The sequence below is a fragment of the Elaeis guineensis genome, chromosome 4, assembly GCF_000442705.2.
Source record: "Elaeis guineensis isolate ETL-2024a chromosome 4, EG11, whole genome shotgun sequence".
Lineage (NCBI taxonomy): Eukaryota > Viridiplantae > Streptophyta > Magnoliopsida > Arecales > Arecaceae > Elaeis > Elaeis guineensis.
Window position 1 is genome coordinate 22966676 of NC_025996.2, and position 19450 is coordinate 22986125.

At 39.2% G+C, this 19450-nt stretch overlaps 2 protein-coding genes across 2 annotated transcripts; one reads left to right on the forward strand and one right to left on the reverse strand.

The window, feature by feature from the left end:
- The first annotated feature begins 596 nt into the window (after nt 1-596).
- LOC105043549 (copper chaperone for superoxide dismutase, chloroplastic-like) lies at nt 597-7856 on the forward strand. The gene is made up of 5 exons (XM_073255854.1): nt 597-842; nt 971-997; nt 2931-2979; nt 3157-3291; nt 6326-7856. Exons 2-5 carry the CDS (start codon nt 995-997, stop codon nt 6475-6477), a joined length of 339 nt encoding a protein of 112 aa, XP_073111955.1. The 5' UTR covers nt 597-842; nt 971-994; the 3' UTR covers nt 6478-7856.
- Nucleotides 7857-9843: 1987 nt separating this feature from the next.
- On the reverse strand, nt 9844-13482 carry LOC105043369 (subtilisin-like protease SBT1.3). The gene has a single exon (XM_010920891.4). It carries the CDS (start codon nt 12844-12846, stop codon nt 10492-10494), a length of 2355 nt encoding a protein of 784 aa, XP_010919193.2. The 5' UTR covers nt 12847-13482; the 3' UTR covers nt 9844-10491.
- Nucleotides 13483-19450: the final 5968 nt, after the last annotated feature.

Consider the following 19450-nt stretch of genomic DNA (forward strand, 5'->3'; position numbering starts at 1 on the left):
ATTTTGATCCATTAATAATAGTTTTAATCCATTAAAAGCCGCATCAGTATTTTTTTTTTTTTTCCTGATATGGAAAACGCCGCACCAGCAACTTTAATCTATAAAGTGCAGTCATATGATGCTAAAAGACAAACAGTGTTGAACTCCATTCATCTATTTTTTAATTTTTTATGATTTATCCATACTATTGGCTAAATTATCATACTTTAAAATTTATTCATTCGATTATGTGCGCCCTTGAGGTTGATGGTACAAAAAAAAAACTTTTTTTTCCTGCTATTAGAGAATCTCTCCTCTCAAATCAAAAAATAAAAATAAAAACTCCCATCTTTTCCCTAAATAATAAATAAATTTTCACCGAGTAATCGATTTCTACCCTGCCGTTAATGGATTCTCCCGTCACCCGATCGAGATGGTTCTGGATTTTGCATGTGCAAATTCGGGTCACGAGCAGCCGGTATCCGCTCCTCACCATGCTGACGTACTTGCCAATCTCCAGAGAATTTCTTGTATTAGATTATGTTCTTATATTTTTTAGCAAGTAGTATTGAAATAAAACAGGAAAAAAGAAAATTGAAACCGTGGAAGGCCTCGGAAGGGAAGACTAGCGAGAGGGAACAAAAAAAAAAACCCACTAAATAAGATGGTAGCATTTCTCTTCGAGCCTCAACTACGGCCTCCGCCTTCCGCGAAGCGGCGATCGTAGCAGTCGCTATATCCACCTCTTCCCATTCCCGTCCCTTGTCGCCTCGCGTCGACGCGCAATACCTTCGCCACCCCAAGAAACCCGAGGGCCCCCCACGGAGGACTCCCCGACGACCGATCTCAAGCCCTCCGACCAAGTTTGGCTTCTTTCCTTCAATCTAAAATCCTTCTCTTTTTCTGCTGTTCTTGGCTTTGTTCCCCTGTTTTACTGAATTCCTTTCCTTCTTTGTATCTAATTATTTCTTTATTTTCTTTTTTGCACCAGCACGACATCGTTCTTCCGGAGTTGATGGTAAGTTGATCGCTTTTTTCTTTTTGATATTTTTTATTTTTCCGGTTGCAATGTGTTATGTGCCTGATCCAGAAAAAGGATAAAATATAAAAGAAAGACAAAAGGCCTGATCCAGAAAAAGGATAAAATATAAAAGAAAGACAAAAGGTTTCATTTTGAGAGGAACCAACCTCCTTAAATCCTCTTCCAGGTGATTAATTCTCCTACTTCTCCGAGAGTAGAATACTTTGGATCTGAATTCTCCTTTTATTCAGTCATATATATTGGCATACATAGTTTATAGAAATATCTACCCTCATAGTAGCCACCCATAGATATTCGGATAAAAAAAAAAAAACACTAAAATAACCATCTACCATCTACAACCACGCACTAATCCCAAATTTTAATAATTAATTTATTCAAGAAAAGGGTTCAACCTTCGAAGGCTATCTTTTAGGGGCTTCAGCTCTGTTAGTTCTCCAAAAGAACAACACTTTAGATCTGAATTCTTTTTATTCATATTCTTAAATATTGGCATATATAGTTTGCAAAAATAACTACCTCCCAGTAGCCATGCGTATATACAAAGAAACACTATAATAACTATCTGTGACTACCTACAAATCCCAAATGATAATTAATTTAACATAGCAAATTTAAATAAAAGGAGTACATAACAAAGAGATCTGTTCCTTTCCATCTATTTCTCAAAAGAAACTCTGTAGATTGCTTATCAACCATTTATTGAGTAAATAGGTAAGTTCTTGATCTTGCCATGTCAATTCCTTGGTGACATATTTAGTTTCCTTGAACTGAAACAATCTGCTGCATGAAAAAATCATGCTATTGAGTTGTTCAAATAACACTGATTATAGGATTTTAAAGAAAGGGTTGTGGGATGTTAATATTAATATTTTGTCATATAACTCTGTGCTAATCTGGAGATGAATTTGGAGTACTGGTACACATTACCAATTTGTGGTGTGTATTTGTAGTGGCCGAATATGATATTGGGTAAACAATGAGGATTACAGCTTGTTACTTCCATGATGGCAGGGATTGCTGGATAGTTAAAGATGTAAATTGAAAACATTCTGAGAAATTGGTCAGATAGAATAGATATGTAGTTTAGGCATCTTAAGCAGGTTCAATTCGCGTTCTTGTAAAGTTTACTTCCTTTGTGTTTATGAAGGAAAAATGTTTTTGTGTTCATTTGGCTCCTCACTTATTTTTTAACAATTCCTGTGAGGATGATGTGAAGATGATGGAAACTGGAAAAGAAAGATGGTGCATCAAGATTGTATCTATAGGTGGACAAAGATGTAGGTCCATCTGCATACATAAGTGAGTGAACAAACATATATGGTGCCATACAGAATTTGAATAGTAGCATATCTTTATGATCATAACTAGATCAGTTGGATAAGGTAATTGGTTGTAATGCATGGATCGAGCTTGTGAATTATTGCAAACATAATTACTAGTTCGCCAGTCGCAAGTGCGGTTACATGCTATTATTTGACCTTGAACAGATAATAAAGCAAATGCCTATATGCATTGTCACAGAAACAGGCTGAAATTTAGTGAGAAAAGGATGTTGTAGTTCCATCGATGACTTAAAATTCATCCTAGCACTTGTTTGTTAACTCAAAAGCTAAAATATCCAGAGTTTGTTCATTTGTCATTTGCAGCATATTTTAAAGTTGTGAATACAAGTTTGAGTTTTATTTTTTCTGTTTTATTTTATATTTTAAGCTATAATATCTGTATGATCCTTAATACCTATTTGCTAATATGCACATTTGATTATTTTAACAAGATTCAAGTTCTTTTGGTTAGAGAATGGCCAATCCTACAAGCTAGGCTATTTTACATGCATGTCAAGTTGCATTATGGTTGGATTTTATTATGCTGACTTGATGGTATTCAAAACCTCTTCTTATCATTCCAGACAGTTCTTGGTGGATATGAATGTGAAGGCTGTGTTTCAGCAGCAAAAGGTAAGCTGCTACAGCTTGATGGTATGCAATCGTATACATCAAAACTGTACTGATACAAGCTTGTCACTTGCTTCTATTATATCTCCCTCATTTCCCCCCTATGCCTATTCTAGTTTACTGAGATTATATCTGTCGTAGCATTGGCTTGCACAAGCTGATGATAACATGTGCCAACAGGAGTAAAAGGTGTTGATGTTGATTCGACTAATCAAGTTGCAAGATTTATTGGATCCCTCCCTGTGGAGATCACGGTAGATGCTCGGGAGCAGACAGGTCGAAATGCCAGATTGATTAGACAAGAGAATCCTAATGGTAAGTGTTTGACTTGCCCATGTCCTCATCCAAAAAGTTCAACATTGACTTAGTCCAGATCTTTTCCTTCTTTCTTCTTCTTCTCTCTCTCTCTCTCTCGCCCTCTCTCTCTTTCTCTTTTCGTAGTATCCTATTTCTCATGCTCTTCTTCTATTGAATCATGCTTCTTCTTAAATTCAGTTGTAGAATGTGTATTCGTTTTGTTAGTTGTAGTGTAGTTGTGAGATAATATTTCCTGCTGGTATTATCTGGCAAATCTCTGTAAAGTCGAAGTAACCTTGATGCATGATGAAGTCAAAAATTTATGATCAGCAAAGCTAGATTTTCTTGTTTTGTAGGGTACATTTTGTATATTAGTCTGTGAAATGCTGTTGTTTTGTAGAAATTGAAAAAAGATTTTAAGTTGATAATGTGGCTAAAGCAGAAAAAATAGAAGCGTCATGATGTGAAGCTTCCAAAAACACAAAAGATTAAATACAATACCAAAGTGTAGTTTTATGGACCGTGAATAGGAAAGATAATTCATTGAAATTTTTAAGTGCATCCGTGCTGAGTTAGAAGGTGCTGTAATTAGTGATGGCAAGATGTGAAAATCTTGTCATGTGATCTTACAAAGGGGCAGCACCAAGCATGTATCTATTTGCTTTAGCAATAATTTGGCTTATTGCTATTATAAAGGATGCTTTTTGCATGTAGTTATATGAAGATTATTAATTGTTGTCTGCTGAATATTGAAGAAGGGTAAATGTCAAAAATATGGGACAAAAGCTTTAGAAAATAAGAGAATTAGGGAGGATGAAAAAGAAAAATATAGAATGCTACAGAGGAAATGGAAATGAAAAGGCACTATTTAAGATTGATGGTAAAGAGATATTATCAAGTAAGTAGTTTTGTTATCTTCAAACTATCTTGCCAACAAAAGGGAGAGAGAAAGGCATATCTATACTATGTGCAATGCAAGTGCCCCAAATGGCTCAACGTGTGGGTTAAAGCTGTGCATCATATTTCCCTCTTCTAAATGCGCTCTTTCATAGTTAATACATTGCTCCATATTAACTCCCTCATTGTGGAGAGGAAAGCAAAAGAAGTAGATGAACTAAAACATATTTATCAAATCAGAATCAGGATATCATGATTAATGGGATTATATAGCCATCTGCCAAAGTGCTCTTTCCTCTTGCATAAACCACAGGTATTGCATATACATAGCCTTTGTTTTTGAAAAAAATAACTTATGTAATATATTTAGAGTTGGGTTGTTTAAGTTAGAAGGTGCCTCTCGGGTCTTATTTGACCAACAGATGCCTTAGTGACTCAACTGAAATTTGTAAATGCTAATGAGGCATGTCATGTCATATGGCTCAACAACAGAGCCAAAAAAAGAGACCAAGAAAGTAAAGATGAACATAAAGAGAATTATAATGTGAAGATAGATCGGGTAAAAGAAATAAGGATTAGTGTGTGGGATGACTATTTTTAAGGATGCATAATAGTTGCACCAAATTCAGGACAAATTAATGGGGAACTCATTGAAATGCCATGGGCATTGGCAATGAGGATACTGGTAATGAGAGATTCTTGACGTGAAGATAGATGTGGTAACAATAGGAAAGATTAGTGTTTGGGATGAGTATTTTTAAGGATGCATGGTAGTTGCACCAAATTCAGGACAAATTAATAGGGAACTTATTGAAATGCCATGGGAATTTGCAGTGAGGATACTGGTAATGAGAGATTCTTGAGGTTGTGTGGAAGGGCTTTTTTTTTGGTGGGGGGCAACAGGTGGCATGTACAATGCAAATAATCTACATTGTCAGATTTGTGCAGCGAGGCTGTGCATTCCATGTCCTAGATGTAAATACATTCTGTTTACAGTTAAAACACCCCCCACCCCCCAAATTCATTCTGAAGGTAAATACATAAACTAAAGTGTGGAATGTATTTGTCATATCTAGACCAAGCAATCATGATTGATGTGTTACTGCCATCTAATCGCAGAGCAAGGATACTTTGCTTGAAGAGTTTAGGAGGGAGGGGGGGTGGGGGAGTTTGGAATTACTAAGTTACAAATTCCAAGAAAAGATATTTATATATCAACCATTTCAACCAGCTGGGCATACAATTATGTGCATATGTGTCACAGTACATTATAGCAAAAGTAGAAAAGATTCTACGGTCTGAATATGCTTAAACTCTAGTGTCCTTCGATGCTTTTTGGTGTCTTACTTCTTTATAAAACAACTGGTTGTAAACATTAAATAATCTCTAAAGGTTCCAAAATATGTCCGAGTAAATGGTGAAGAGAACAAATAAGTTAAAGAATGATAAGGAACAAATGGAATAAAGGAAAATAAAAAGGAAACAGGCGAAAAAACTATATACCTGGGCGTCATTGTTTTTTCTCTTCAATTTTTTGCTTGCTAGAAACCAGAAAGCAATAGGGAAGAAAGAGGGAGGATGGAGTTTTTTTTTTTCCTCTATTATGATTGTAAAAACTTAAGCTTTGTTCCTATTTATCTCACATCAAACTCTACATTCTTCCAAGAATTGCTCATATTCTATGCTTTCACACTTTTTGTTTCCTGGTACTCTAGTTCATATAATTTGCTAGGTGGTGTTGCTCTTGGTCATGTCATGCAAGCATTCATGAGTACATCACCCCTTTATCTTCCTCAAGTTAATGAAATTCAGTGCTTGCCACCAAATTTTGTAGCTATAATAGGATATCTATAACCAACAACCATCGTGGAAAGATTAGACTTTGGTGGGAAACTAAAGCATCCATAGCATGTGAATGCCTGAATATTTTGGTGATATTTTGATGTGGCTCCTAATTTGAGTGATATTTTCCAAATTGAAGTGTTTCTTTGCACGAACATAATCCGATTTGTGAGGATAATTTAGTCTTTACATTTTGGATTTATCTCCTATATTATTGGCTATATGTGTTAAATGTTAATAGCGATAATTTGATTATATCTTCATGTCAAAGAAATATGCTATTCAAAACCTGTTTAAACCAAAGATTTTTTAGTTTTGGCAGCTGTGGCTGAGTTCAAAAGTCCTATAATACTTGGTGTTGTATGCTTGGTTCATGTGAACATGGAATTAGCCAAAACTGAGGGCAGCTTTAGTGGTTTGTCATCTGGTAAGCATGGGTGGGCCATAATGAATTTGGAGATTTGACTAGAGGTATAGCAAATATAGGGAAAGTGTTTAATCCACCGGATCATTCATTTAATAAGGTATCTCTTATGATGCTTATGTTTCATGTATGTGAACCATTTCTTTGGAAAAGTTATTGTGTCCGTGCTTGTTATGTGTGTGTGCATGTTAAAAGGCAGGGACCAGGCCCTAGGGTGTGCATGCATGTGGGTGGGTTAGTAGTTAATGGGTGAATGGCATTTTCTCTTTCCATGATATCCCAGGGCTGGCTTCATTAACTATTGAGTATAGAACTTTTCTAATATTTTGTATTTGTTAGCTATAATTGCTGCTTGCAATTACAATGCATTGGAAGTAAATCGTAGTGTTTATCGCTATGCACGAGGATATTCTTATGTCACTTTGGATTTCTTTTCCAGTATTGTTTGCTCATAATATGCTAAATTGTTTCAGAGCGTTTGATTCTGTCCATGCTTTTCATGTAAAAAATTGACCCAGCCTCAGGGGTCAGGCCTTGAAATTACATGTCTAACCTGAAAGATTTACTTGTGGAGGTTGTTCAAGTTGGATCGAACTACAAGTTTCAGTCTGTCCCAGTAAAGTGGAATGATTATTTACTGGTAAGTCAGATCATTAAAGTCTGCGCTAGTTCAGTTTCTCTAGATGCTTACTTGATCCAGCCCGGGAATTGCATATAGATTGTAGACCTGGACCTAAATGTTCCATTTTCAGATTTGCCTGGCTTTTTTTAAAAAAAATAAATAAATAAATTCGTGATGATATCAGACTATAAATGTAGGGTGTGTTAGGTCGGAACTCTGTGCAATATCAATGTCATTGGGTTGTCTTGGTCCCCTACATGAACCTTATCTCACATTTAATTGTCAAAGCATTTGTTCACCCTAGCTGAACCCAGGGTCCATGGTTAAATAGGTATCCACACAGTCTGACCCATACGTCAGGGTGCTCAGATCGAGTAAAGCCTCCACACCCCAAATTGCACCCTTTCAAAGATGTATATTTGAAAATTACTTCTACCTGGAGTCAAATAGGATGATAGTTAACACTCTTTGATGAGTAGTGGTGCTTAAGGAAGATGAAGAATGGCCGAGTGCAGTTCTTGATTTTTCTAATTTCACTAAATCCATTTCCAATGCGAGGAGTGAAAACTGTGGAAAACATATGCTATCTATGGTCCTAAAAATATGGTCCTTCAAGTCCGCAATTATTTAGCGCATCAGATACTGTTGAATTATATTAAACTTATATGGTGTGTGCCCTTTGAAGGTGGCAAGTGAGCCCAGTGGAAGTGGTGGTGCAGGGTGAAAAGGTTTCTCACGAGGACCCTTCTATATGAAATTACTAGAACCATTGATGAGGGCACATAATGGAAGAGCTGGTATGGGAAATGTCACAATTATCATTAAATGATTGTGTAGATAAGAATACATCGATTGAACTACTTTTGGGGGGTGCTTGGTTCGCAACCAGAATCAAAATCGGATTCGAAATCAGAATGGCGTGGAATCGGAATTAGAATGGCTAAATCTTCCAAAGTGCTTAGTTCGTGACTGGAATCGAAATCAGAGTCGGAATTGGAATGAAAATTTGAATCCATAGAGGAGAGTAAAGATTGAGTTCCATATAGATTGGGCCATTGCCATTCTATCTTGGAATCGGAATTGGAATGGAACTCCTTCCAACCAAACGGTTAGAATGGGAGTGGTTGGAATAGGAGTCATCTATTTCCATTCCTATTCTAAACCCCTACTCCCTCCAACTAAGCACCTCCTTGAATGATATGTTCTTGCAATATCTTCTTGGAGTTCAAGCATATTTTGAATTACAACATGCTAGTTGTATCTGCCAGAAGATCTCTTACCTGTCTGAAGGCAATCACAAGACATATGCTAAAGTTAAAATGGTATTTTTCTGAAGAATTTGGGGTGCTTGGGTGGTGATAACAGCAAGAGGAAGATGCTCCTGTGGATTCTGGTTTAGGACTGGAGATTTGTGATGCACAAAAAGGGGCCCTCTAGTAATACCTTAAAGACAATTAATAAAGAGAATGAAGTAGCAGTTCTGCTCCGCTTCCAACATCATCTTTTTATATGTGCGTCGACGAATTTGCAAAACTAGTGTTTTTAAAGAGAAGAATCGTGTTTGACTACTCATCTCATGCTCTGTACTGAGGCTATGTATGGGTAGGAAAACTGCTAGATTCACAGGATATAGGCTTCTTGGGATATAAAGCTAATAATTGAAGGCTTGTAACTTGGGTTCAGCCTTGTATTTCTAGCATCTTCCCTAAAAACAACTATTCCAAAGGAGATGAACAGGGCTGGTCCTGATGGCTGACTTCATCTAGATTGAGGGCAACTCTACTACCATAGGTGGATCCATAGATAGCCTGGGGCGGCAGTTACACCCTTTTTTTGCAGGACATTTGGATGATGACTAGGGAATGTATTTTCTTCTATGCTAGGCATGTATATTGGGAGGCGAAAAAAGCTGCCAACAAGATGGCTTTTTAGAATGTGGTTGGTATTCTGGCGAAGTGCTGTGGATCAAGCTAGTTCGCAGCAGCTTCTACTGTCCTTTGTGACATTTTATTTTCTAATCTAGGTTATTGAGAGTCATCCATCCCCGGGGGAAGTGAGGGAGGGAGGGAGCGAAAGAGTGAGAGAGATTCAAACTTACAGGACAGGTGCTAATGTCATTACTAAAATATATAATCACTTGTATGCCGGAGATTTTGAGTGGGACATTCATGTATGATCGGAGATTCTTTCTTTCAGGGGCTGCATTATGTTTGGGCAATTAATGAGTTTGTCAGAAAGTTGGATTACTTCTCCCACCTCTAAGCCCGCCTCCTGAAAATATATAAAAACAATATTGATACACTAGAAACTGCAAATGCTGTCTTCTAGCCTAATCTAACATGGTGAAAAACCTCTCTTCCATGTCTTAATGGAGAAACCTACAAGTACACCCTTCTTGTGTTTCCACAGTCCACACCATGAAATCATGACCTGCCAAAAGAGTAAACAGTGGCTTAACCACCAACCCTCTTATCTCTTATTACTCTTCTATATATATTCTTGAATTGAAAGTTTGGCCCACTTCTGGATTCTATATAATGGTTGTATCTTTATCATCCAGCAATCTACATATTAGCATTGGGAGAGGGTGCGGGGGTGGAATCAAAACTAGAATAGATTGTAATGGGAATCGAAATGGCCATATCTCTAAAGAGTTTGGTTTGTGATCAGAATGAAGATTTGAATACTTTGGGGAGAATCAAAATTGGAATGAAGATTTGAATACTTAGGGGAGAGCTAGGATTGGGTTTTAGATGGGTTAAACTATTCTCATTCTTGGAATCAAAATTGGACTCCCCATAATCAAACATCCCCTTAGATGTATTTATGATGCATTGACTAATCAGTTTTCCGTCATGCACAGCCGCTGGGTGACCTGAGAACAATCAAACCCAGTGAGACATGTGAAGCCCACTTCATGGGTGCTGAGCAGATGGTTGGAGTTGCTAATCTTATTGGTCGTTCCATTGTGGCTTATGAAACTAAAGAGACATCACGCTCGGGCATTGCAGCTGTGGTAATAGCAAGTGGCGGAGGAGTTGGTGAGAACGACGAAAAGATCCGCACATGTGATGGTGTGACCACATGGGAGTCGGGCTAGGCTTGGCGGCTGGTTATGCCATACAAGTTAAGCTCTTTTATGGTTTTTCTTTCTTGAACGTTGCTGTTCGATATAACTTACATAAAAAACGAATCAAGAGATTATCTGCCAGCTGCAAGCTTTTGATGGACCGTGACTTGCTGACCTGCAATTTAAAAAGCTACAACGTGCAATTTAAACAGCATAAGTTCCACAAACTCATTAGATTTTCATTTGATACAGAGATAAAATTTTGTCAGATAGACCGATCTCCTTTACCTAGCGGATGATTCCCTTGCCCATCACTATGGATGCATGGTGGTATCCTGGATCAAACTCACCTGGCAAAATGGTTTACAGCGGTGCCAGCCATGTTATTACAACCGGGCTCCGGACCAAATGAATACCGTCACTCCATATCAGGGCTCCCAAATCAGGAATTGGCTGGGGCGATTTGGTTCTGAAGGTAACCTTGTAAGATAGCTTCTGGTTCTGGTGAGTGAAGTGTAGCGTCTTCGGCTCTACCGCCACATCCACACCCCGGAATGGTGTAACCTTGACATGGTACGTGGAAACTGGAGGGCCAACGTTTGTGACAGTTCTGTGCAGTGTTAACACAGGAGCCGGTTGCTCTCTAAAGACAGCTGATATGGCTGGGTAATTGAGATCCCCTGGAGATGCTAGTCTCTGCTTGCAGGTCCGATTTGAGGACTTTGTAAAGACTTTGAGCTGCGATGGCGTCAATTTCTGAGTGCAGAGAAATTCGAAGTAGTCATCCGGGCTGATGTCGTAGATCAAGCCAGGGTCTACGGCCTTGGCTGGACGTATGTGGCCGGCGCCATGATCATAGGGGTTCGACGGCGCACCAGTTGCGGCATCCTTGAGAGGTCTGAAAGTGTTGTCATGGGTATAGGCAGTGGTCATGAGAGCTGATTTTATGGCAGCTGGGCTCCAATCGGGGTGGCTGGCCTTGAGCAGTGCAGCGACCCCTCCGACATGCGGGCACGACATCGAGGTCCCGGATAGGATGTTGAACTTGACTCGCCGGTGATCGGCAAGCAAGCTCGACGGGCTGGCATCACCACTCCACGCGGCAAGAATGTTCACACCCGGCGCTACGATATCCGGCTTGAGGATTTCCAGGGTGAGGATATTCGGCCCTCTGGAAGAGAACGCCGCCACCACCGGCGACGGCCGGATTCCAACCTTGGTCCCCTCGAATGCCATAGTCGCGGTGGTGGGATGGGAGCCAATCTTGCTATACTGCTTGATCACATTTCCAGCAGCCTCTCCGACGGCAACAGCCGGCAAGAGGTGGCTATCAGCTACGAGCTCCTCACCGTTAGCAGCGGTGTTTGCCAGTATCATACCCACTCCCCTGGCGCCCTTCACCACCTGGCCCTTCTGCACTCGTGGGTTGATTCCACGGTCACATATCACGATCTTTCCAGCCACTACGTGTGGATCCAAGGTCCCCTCCAGACAAAGGGACTTCTGATCCGGAATGCTAGTATTGCCGCCCATATAAACCAAAGGATACTGCCGCCGCGGGGAGAGATTCCTCCGGCCCTTGTAGAGCGACACACCGGTTAAATTCATCCCGTTTCCCAGCCTAACGGTAGCCGGGAAGTCTCTATCCATGGTGCTGGCCCCCACCGTGGCGATCCAGGGGGAGACATTGGTGAGGCTGATGGGATCCGGCCCGCCGTTTCCAGCCGAGCAAGCGACGAAGACCCCCTTCTCCATGGCCCCGAAGGCAGCCACCGAGAGGCTATCGCGGTAGTAGCTGGAGACCCCGCCGCCGAGGGAGATGGAGAGGACGTCCACGCCGTCGGCCACTGCCCGATCGACGGCGGCCAGGATGTCGGAGCTGAAGCACCCGCCGGTCCAGCACACCTTGTAGACCGCCACCCGCGCGCGCGGCGCCATCCCGCGCGCGGTGCCCCGGGCGTAGCCCAGGAGGTTGGCGCCCCGCACGGGCGCGCCCGCGACCGTGGCGGCCGTGTGGGTCCCGTGCCCGTCCTGGTCCCTGGGGGACTTGAACTCGCTCTTCTCGTCGATGGCCCCCGAGGCCTCCTCGTAGCCCCGGTAAAATATCCGGGCGCCGACGATTTTTTGGTTGCAGTTCTTTGCGGTGAATCCTCGACCGATCTCGCAGCCGCCTTTCCATCGGGGTGGAACGGGGGTCATGCCCCTGTCGCTGAAACTCGGGCTTTCGGGCCAGATTCCGGTGTCCAGGATGCCGACGATGACGTCGTGATCGGAGAGGGCTGCCGACCAGATGCGGTTTCTTTTGCCGGTGATGCCGAGAAATCCGGGGCTCCTCGTTGTGTGGAGTTGGTAGACTGTCTCCGGGAGCACGGCGGCCACGCCGGGGATGCTCTGCAGCATCTCGGCTTCATCTTCGGTGAGCTTCGCGGCAAAGCCGTGAAAGGCGGTTTCGTAGCTGTAGATAATCCTTTCAGCTGGGTCTTCTTCGTCTTCTGCTACCGCTTCTGGCTTGGAGGAAGTTGTTACAGACTTGATGGTAGAGGCGTACCATTGGAGATGATGAGTGAAGGATTGCGGCATCTCGGACTTGGCCATGTGGATGATGTATGTCCTGGGAAGAGGCTTGGGCGGCGTGGTGGTGCAAAGAGAGAGGGTTAGATGGAGTGCTGCTAGGCAGAGGGATAGCCATCTGGTTGTTGGTATGCTTCTTCTGGCCATTGTGGGTGAGATGTTGCGGGGGAGAAGAGCAGTGGATAAATGAAGGGAAGGAGCACGAGGAGGAAAAGTGGTGTTTTCAAGCGAGTAGCATGTGAGCGACTGCCGTCTCCTTGTGTGGCGTAATAAAGATCAAATTATTACCTGGACCAGGTCCAATGGACCACGCGAAATCCCACGGTGGATAACACGCCACATCGCCCCTTGTATGTCGCTAAATCCCGGTTGCGCGTTATCCACCGTGCATATGCTCCGAGATTTGCCCTGGTCCAGTTGGACCTGGTCCATGCAGTAATTTCTCATAATAATGGTGGTAGGTGCTTGTGGATGCTTGAGCCATTGATGTCTATTTATTTGGGTGCAACGGTGCAAGCCTGGCAAGCTGTTGGGTTTGATGGAGTGCTACAGTGGAAAGGACGGAGTTCAGATCGCATCCAAAATTAATGGAGGTTATTTTTTGGCACAGAAAATTAATGGTGCTTTGTTCTTGATGAGACCATGCAGCGCAGAGTGAGATCTTGCGCCTCCTGTTGCCCATTGTTGCTTGGATGACTGAATGAAGTGGTTCCACGATTTAGATTTAGATTGATGGGGCCCAGATCTGTCCGTCCGAGAAATTATGGTTAAAAACTGCTCCGTCATATGTGTGTGTATATATCTCTCTCTTTCCGTCCCAGAAATTATGGTTAAAAAGTGCTCTGTCATATCTATGTGTGGATAGATACATATATACATATATATTATATTATTCAATAATTTTGTGTGTGTGTATATATATATATATATATATATATATATATATATATATATATATATATATATATATATATTGTAGTATTCAATAAAAATTAATATATAATTAAAAAATTATTAAAAATAATAAAAATTATCTAATTTGTAGTATTCAATAAAAAATTAATATATCAATTAAAAAATTTATTAAAAATAATAAAAATTATCTAATCATGATTAATGGTAAATTTTCTCATCAAAAAATTTTCAATCAAATTTAAATAATAATGAATTTTCTCAACAATAAATAATTTTTTGATTTTTTTATTGCATGATATATATGATAAAACGGTTCTAACTAATAATTTCTCCTTCCATCCATATCATATTTAATCATTATTATCAAAATAAGTTATATCTAATTAGATTATGTTGGTGCATGTTTAATGCTATGCTTGGATAATTGACAAGAAACACACATGGGGGCTTATAAATTGGCCGAGAAGTGGGGCATCAAAACCATTGAAAAAGTAAAAACAAAAAATGGAAAGGTTATAAATCTCAAAAAATTAAAAAGTGCAAGCTAAAAATATCACATTTTCATTGGAAAATATAAAAACAATATAAATTTTAAAAAATTAAAAAGTGCAAGCTAAAAATATAATATTTTCATTCAAAAATGTAAACACATCGATGTTACATAATTACTTTCCTTCCACAAACTACACAAAGTGAAGGTTACACATGGCCAATTTTTCTCATTATTCAATTTATGACCACCTTGATAAAAGATAGAAATCAAAGGGCAATTGAAAAAGTTACATGCATTCCAATCTTTCTAGTTTAGCTTGTTTCGTCTTTTGAGGTTCTGACAATGGTTCTTTGTTGCTCCTTTAGGTATCCCTAAAAAGTTCATATTACAGATTATGTCTATCCTTTTGATGGAGATCTCTATATTAGGTTTTGCTATGATACTCTAAATTAAAATTATTTTATTCTTTCATAGCTGTCTAATAATTGACCGTCTGATCCAACATGGACAGTTTGGATTTGTCCACCACCAACTTGTTCTAGCTGATTAAATGAATAGCAGGAGTAGATACAGCTTAAAGTTTATGATCATTTTCTTACTAAAATGCATGGCAAATTTTGTAATTACGTAACAGTATAATGGCTTTTTCAACCGCCTTTCTCCCTTCTTAGTCCAGATACTAGTTGCTTGGTGGGCGACGATGAGAGAGAGGGCACGATGGCTGGAGTGAAGGAGAAAGCCACATGTGTGGAAGAAGAGGTGGGGGATATCGAGGTAAAGTGGCCTCACTTTTCAAAGGGTTGCAGATGCATGGTGGGCGATGCCAAAAGAGGAATGATGGAGTGACGATAGTATTAAGATACAAGGAGGAGAAGAAATAAGGATAGTAATATTGAGGAGGCTGATTGTCTTGGTCAGCTTCCTCTACGTTTGACAGTATTATTTTTTGATAGTGTTTTTTATTTTTTTAGATAAATTATAAAATATCTCCTCAATTTTAGCTCAATTTCATTTACATCTCCTATATTTTAAAAAATATTAAATTAGCCTTTCTAGTTATCGATATGTTCCAATGTGGTCTAGTCATTTATCTCCATTAATAAAATTTTATAAAATTATAAAAATATCTATCTTCTTTCTCCTCCTCTCCGATTGATCCTCTTCTCCATGCCAGTGTCCCTCTTTCTCTCTTTCTTCTTTCTCTTCTTTCTTATCTATTTCTCTGTCCCCTTCCTCTTCTTTCTCCCTCTTCCTTTCTTCTCCTCTTCTTTCTTCACCCATTCTCTTCCTCCTCTTTCTTCTTCACTTTCTCCACCCATTCTCCTTCTCTCTTTTCTCCTCTCCTTCCTTCCCAAGTGCTTCTCCTCCTCATCATTTTTCGCCAAACCACCCATAAATTATCTCTTTTAATGGTGGGCTCCTCCATCTTCATCCATTTTTACTTCTTCATCTTCTTCCTCCTCATCCTTTTCTCCCCCCTTTCTCTCCACTTTGTTTCTTACCAACGGGCTCTCTCCCCTCCTCTTCTTTTTATTCTCTTTCTCTTCTAAACCAACCCATGAGCTCTATCCCTTGAGATGGCTCCCTTTAAATCCATCCTTTCTCACCGGCAAAAAAATCTTTCTCCTCCCCTTCCTCCTCACTCATTTCTCTTTCTTCATGATGGCTCCCTTCACCTTTTTTTCTTCCTCATTATTTTTTTCTCCCAAATCATTCATAAGCCATCCCCTTTACGACGGCCTCTTCCACTTTCATCTCTTTCCGTTGATAACCCATTTTTTCCTCTTCTTCCTCCCACCCTCTTCTTCTTCTTCTCCTTCTCCTTCTCCTCTAATCCATTTCTTATTCGCGACCATTCTTTCCTCCTCTCCTCCTCGTCCAATTTTTCTTCTCATCTTCTTTCTCCTCCAAGTCAATTCATGAATAAACAGTATTTTCGTTCGTTGAAAGAAAAATTTAATACGATTTATTGATAAAATAAATAGTTGGACAATATTGGAACATATCGGTGACTAAAAAGATCAATTTGATATTTTTTAAAATACAAGAGGTATAAATGGAATTGAGCTAAAATTGATAGGATATTTTTATAATTTATTTTTTTAATAATTTTATTTTTAAAGAATAGGAAAGTAGTGTCCAACCTCTTTTAGAAAAGAGAGACAGAGTTTACAAAAAATAAGGTAAGAGGGGGATTGGTACGTTGAAAATAGAAGAGAGAGAGAGAGAGAGAGAGAGAGAGAGAGAGAGTGAATTTACAAAAAATAAGGTAAGAGGGGGATTGGTACGTTGAAAATAGAAGAGAAAGAAGGCATGGATCCGCAAGGGATAATGTGTTGCCATGAATAAATCAAGAAAAGAGCATCCTCATCTCTCTCTTGCTACTAGTGGATTTTAAAGTAAATATTCTACTATTTCGTCCCTTCCGAAATCAACAGGAGACAATGATCAGTGGTGGAATGAGGGAAAAAGCGGCTTGACTAAGCACAGCTGCAAGACCAAAGCTCTCTAAAAGAATGCCACTTGATTATGTTTCACCGTGCAGAGGGTTTTAAAAATAATCAATACGAAGACGATAAGGGGAGAGAACTAGAATATGGTCAATGGAGTGGAGGATTGCATTACAAAGAGTACAATAATATACATGAATCTATATCTTCTTATCCAGTAATCCAGCAGTATCAGTTTATTCTTCAGTGCCAGCCAAATAAAAATCCTATACTTTTGGAAAGCCTTGCTTACAAATGTATGGAATAACAGGTTGTATCATATATCCTTTGTTTAAGAATTTGTGAAACGACTAGATTGAAAAGATTTCAAATGAAGTACATATCTAAGTAGGCTTATCTTTCAAAGTTAAAACCATGTCATGTCATAAGTCTTAGAAAATCATGACAACTTGGGTGCCAAAGCAGGATTTTTTTTTTTTAATAATATATTTTTAATAAACTATTTTAAAAATACCGTGGTTCAAAAATTATTTACGAAACTACTATGGAAATGGCACGTAGATAAATTTGTAGGTTCAATCCACGAATTCACTGTCCACGTGGATAATTTGTGGGTTGAATCTATAAATTTTCTGATCCATGTGATTTGGTTGCACGAATTTTGAAATTTGAATTCATGGGTTGGAACCACGAATTAATTAAATGGATTTGTGAGTCGAACCCACGAATTTAGGAATTCTGGGTCCAACCCATGAATTCAGAAATTCTTGGGTCCAGCCCCTTAACGAATTTTTTTTTTTTAATTTAAACAAAATTCGTGTGTTGAACCCACGAATTTTGGTATCCATGAGTTGAATCCACGATTTCTTTTAAAATTTTGTATCATTGGATGAATTCGTGGGTTGGACCCACGAATTCTGAAAATCGTGGTTCCAACCCACGATTTCATCGTCTTTAAATTCACCCCAACTCTTCCTACTCATTGAGATTTTTAAAAATTTTCTTGTATTGGTGTATTTAGTCCATAAATTCTGATCCCCCTTCTTAAAACTGATTATGGCTTCCAAAAAAAGTAGAGTTTTGTCGAAAGGAAAGAGGGCTCAAGTAGAGAAAGGAAAGCAACCATCTCGTAGGTATGAAGAGTCTTTTTTTCTAAATAATGAGTGTAGTAAAAATTTCAATTAAATTTTTTGAAAAAAAAATTGTAAGAGATAGAATAATCGATTTAAATAGTTTATTAGTGATTTTCATATTAATTTTTATTTGAAAGGATGGGTTAGCTATCTATGATTACGCTCAATAAGCCAATGTATCCTACTCTGGTTCACTATTTTTATATAATTTTAGTTTTAATAGTAAGTCTTATTCTATTTCATCATATATTAAAGGACAATTGATCGAATTTGACTGTGAAGTTTTAGATCAAATTTTGGATATTCCATTAGATGTAATAGATTTTTCAATAGTAGTACTGTTTGGAATCATCCAGTATTAGACTATGCTTCCTGTGTTAGAATTATTTTTGACGACAATATAAGTACGACCACTAAACCTGATGCAAATCTATTACCACTTAAAACTAGATTAATTGATCATATTTTTATGTTTAATTTTCTATCCAGAGGAGGTCATAAAGAACATGTATCATATTTAGATGTTTATCTCTTCAGAATGGTTCTTTTAGGTGATAGAGTTAATTTGCCCTATTTAATGATATTTTATATGAATGAATATTTTCAAAGTTCAAAAATCATCTTGCCATATAGAGCTGTTCTGACTGTTATATTCGAGGTATTTGATGTCCACATCATGGTTGATGATGAAGTTGTCAAGGTTAAACATAGTAATATTTACAATCATGCATCTCTGAGGCGTATGGGGTATACATATTATGATGGGGTATAGATACATATGTCTATAGTATATGAAGAAGAACATGGCGGTGAAAGAGGTGGTCAGCCTACCGATAAAGAGTAGCCTACACATGCTGCACAGTCCGATCAGCAATTAGCCGATCAGCATGCATTATCTGTTCGCACAGATGCATTGGAGATATCTGTTAGCGAGAGATTTGTACATATGGATTCTCAACTAGATGAGAGATTTGCACAGATGGGTGCCCGATTGGATAAGAGATTTGGACGATTTAATCAGTTTGTACATATTTTTATCGTCAAATTTCTCCACCACCACAGGATCTTACTCCGGATGATTAAACTTCAGCGATTAGTAGCAGTATGTGAGGCTTCACTCGAAGATCTGTCATCTTTTTTATTTATTTTTAGATAAATGTACTTCGGTTTGATGTAAGCATATGTACCTTTCTTTTGTTGCTATCATTTTAGATGAGAAATCTTATAATTTCATCCAAATTATGTGAAATTTAAGATATGATTTTGGCAGCAAAGTGGTTAATCAATAATTAATGTCCAATCAATAATTATAAAAAATTGAGTAAAAAATTTTATAATTTAAAAAATATATTAAAAATTGGTCAAAGCGGTCGACCACCTGAGGAAACCGATCGATCGAGGCCCACTGAGCCGACCGATTGAGCTCGGAACCTCAGGCTAGTCGACCATTGTGGCATGCAAGCCGTGCCATTACGATCGACCGCTTGAGAATTTTGATCGATCGAGGCCCATCGAGCCAATCAATCAAGCTCAGAACCTCAGGCCGATCAACCAAGAGCCCAATTCTCTTTGCATGCGGTCGATCGTCTGGTGATTTCGATCGACCACTGTAGATCGAGCCGATCGGTTGACCCAGGTCGGCCTGTTCGATCGACCATTGGGGCACGCAAAATGTGCCAATACGGTTGACCACCTGGTGATATTGGTCGACCGTTGTAGATCGAGCCACCCGATCGACCCAGGTCGGCCTGTCTGATCGA